This window comes from Stegastes partitus, unplaced genomic scaffold (assembly GCF_000690725.1).
Source record: "Stegastes partitus isolate 25-593 unplaced genomic scaffold, Stegastes_partitus-1.0.2 Scaffold1358, whole genome shotgun sequence".
NCBI lineage: Eukaryota > Metazoa > Chordata > Actinopteri > Pomacentridae > Stegastes > Stegastes partitus.
Genome location: NW_007579089.1, coordinates 162335 through 164936, shown reverse-complemented (window position 1 = coordinate 164936; position 2602 = coordinate 162335). Strand labels below are relative to the sequence as shown.

The window sequence follows — 2602 nt, the reverse complement described above, 5'->3', positions numbered from 1 at the left end:
CTGCAAATGAAAATCTTCCTAAAAGGTTCTTGAACATGTGACTGCAACGTTGTCTTTAGAACTTGTCGGTGATGTTGTCTAACGTTGTGGGAACGTTAATGCTGCAGCCTTGGGCGTTTGCTGGGCAGCTGCAGGGCATTGTGGGTAACAACAGGAAGCCCCGGCGCCGCTGTAACAGGATCCTGCTGAGCGTCAGCAGAGAGGCCATTAGTGCTGCATAACGAGCTGCTTAACGAGCTCTGATGGAGCGACCGGAGCTGCTGATGCTCATCGATCCACCAGAGTCCAGAACAAAGTCCAGAGGACCAGTCTAGAAGATCAGTGTGTTTCTCAGTTGGTCACCCGTTTTGTTCTGGTTTATTTTCTGTCTCCTGGTTCTGTTCTGGTTCTGTTCTGGTTCTGTTCTGCACAAACAGCTTGTGTTAAAACGTTCAGTGGCTCTAATTCTATTCCAGCAGCTGAAGTTTGTCTTTTCTTTATTCCATAAATGAATACAGATGAAGCTGCACCATTTCAATGTAATTATTCTTCTAAACGGAGACTCGGAGCTGCAGGAAACCAGATTAGTGTCACGAAGCGCCGACACTCATCATCGTTTGGTCGACCCAAGGCGTCCGCGTCAGGAAGCACCACAAACGGGTCATCTGAGACCGGACCGGAGTCGCCTGAACCGACACCGACACCTCAGACGTGCTGTTCTCTGTGAAACACCTGAAACTGAAGTCAAAGGAACCGACGGAGGACGACCCGACAGAAACACGGATCAGTGGAGTCAGAACAGGAAGCAGCCGGTTTATTAAATAAAAACGAAGAAGGCAGAGGAGCGGCGCGTGGAGGCCGGCGGTCAGAAGTCCAGCCACTCGCTCATGTAGATGCAGCTCGACGGAGAGATCTCCCCGCCCTCGTGACAGTCCTCGAACACCTGCAGAGACAGACCAATCAGCCGAGGGCAGGCTCTGACAGCGGCCTCAGGTGTGTGGTGCGGGCTGTTACCGGGCAGAGTCCGCAGGGCGTCTTGACGAGGCCGGTGGGCTGGATGACGGCGTTGACGCCTCGGTACAGCTTCATCTGCCCGTCCACGCTGCCCACCGTGCCCTCCTTGGCCGCGATCACCGTCATCTCCACCTTCCCGTCGTAGATCAGCGTGTTCAGGATGGTCTCGATGTCGTCCATGGACAGGTCCACCTGGACACACACACCTGCTGATCAGACTGTTGCAGCTGGAACCGGTTCAACCTGAGCAGCTTCAGTCTGCAGAGTCACCAAAGAAACCAACACCTGACCGGGTTCTTCTGGGTTCTACCTGGGTTAAAGGCTAACCCAGGTCAGCAGCTCACAGGTAACCTGCAGGGAGAGCGTGTGATTGGTGGACGGAGGCGTGACGTCACCTTGCTGATTCCCAGCTCGCAGATGTACTTCCAGACTTCGTGCGACGTGGCGAAGGAGCTGTTCCTCTGGACCATCGGACTCTGCTTGCTGTCCCTCGCAGCTTCAGCCTGGACACAGAACACACAGGTGAGCTCACCTGACCCACTAACACACCTGCAGAGCAGCAGAACCTCCACCACACGCACAGCGACCCGCTGCTGCGTGGGCTTGTGCTGCCCCCTGCTGGCCACAGACACGTTTCACAGCATCCAGCAGCATCCAGCAGCAGAACCGGACCGCTGCCTGCCAGTCTGAGTCAAGCTCGGTACCTTGCTCTGCAGGAACTTGAAGCACTGCTGGTTGAGAACCTCGACGAACTCGGACTCAAAGTCCTGGTCGCTGTACCAGGCGCCGCCAGTGACGGAGCGGTCGGGCTGCAGGTTGTACAGCATGTAGACCTTCTTCTTGGAAGCCTGCAGAGACACAGCCGGGATCAGTCTGGTCCGGACCCGCCGACACCATGTTCTGATCACTTCTGAACATTTCCCAGAAGTCTTTTTGTACTTCTAACACACTTTATCCATCCTGGTTTTATTTTGAAGGAGTCGTATTATTGTTGGTCAGAACATCAGCGTTTGATCTCCAGCTGTGTAGAACCGTCAGATGTTCTGCTGGTGCTGTCCAGACGTCCTGCTGGACCGCTCAGCTGTTCTATTCACGGGTTCACCGTCAGTAGCGACCGCGTTAGTTTAGACTGAGCTCGACCTGAACCCAGACAACACCGATCAATGGCTATCGACCGGTGGCTATCGATCGGCGGCTATCGATCAATGGCTATCGATCGGTGGCTATCGATCGGTGGCTATCGATCAATGGCTATCGATCAATGGCTATCGATCGGCGGCTATCGATCAGTGGCTATCGATCGGTGGCTATGGATCAATGGCTATCGATTGGGGGTTATCAATCGGTGCTATCGATCGGTGGCTATCGATCGGTGGCTATCAATCAGAGGCTATCGATCGGGGGTTATCGATCGGTGGCTATCGATCAGAGGCTATCGATCGGTGGCTATCGATCGGTGGCTATCGATCAGTGGTTATTGATCAGCTGAACTCACAGCCACAGACTTGACGGCTTTGATGAGCTTCTTGCTCTCCAGGTTCTTCAGGATCTTGTTGATCTCCGTCAGAGGAAGGTTGCTCTTAAAGCGAATGTCCCTGCTCCAGATTCC

General features: G+C 54.1%; 1 protein-coding gene across 1 annotated transcript in view; it reads right to left on the bottom strand.

Moving 5' to 3' along the window:
• Positions 1-767: 767 nt before the first annotated feature.
• The window catches only part of polr3f (polymerase (RNA) III (DNA directed) polypeptide F), a 4392-nt gene continuing 2557 nt past the window's right edge, over positions 768-2602 (bottom strand). The window contains 5 exon segments of the mRNA XM_008298891.1: positions 768-922; positions 994-1185; positions 1389-1496; positions 1698-1841; positions 2489-2602. The exon segment at positions 2489-2602 is cut by the window's right edge and continues 4 nt beyond it. Coding sequence (XP_008297113.1) covers positions 845-922; positions 994-1185; positions 1389-1496; positions 1698-1841; positions 2489-2602 — 636 coding nt within the window. The 3' untranslated portion in view covers positions 768-844.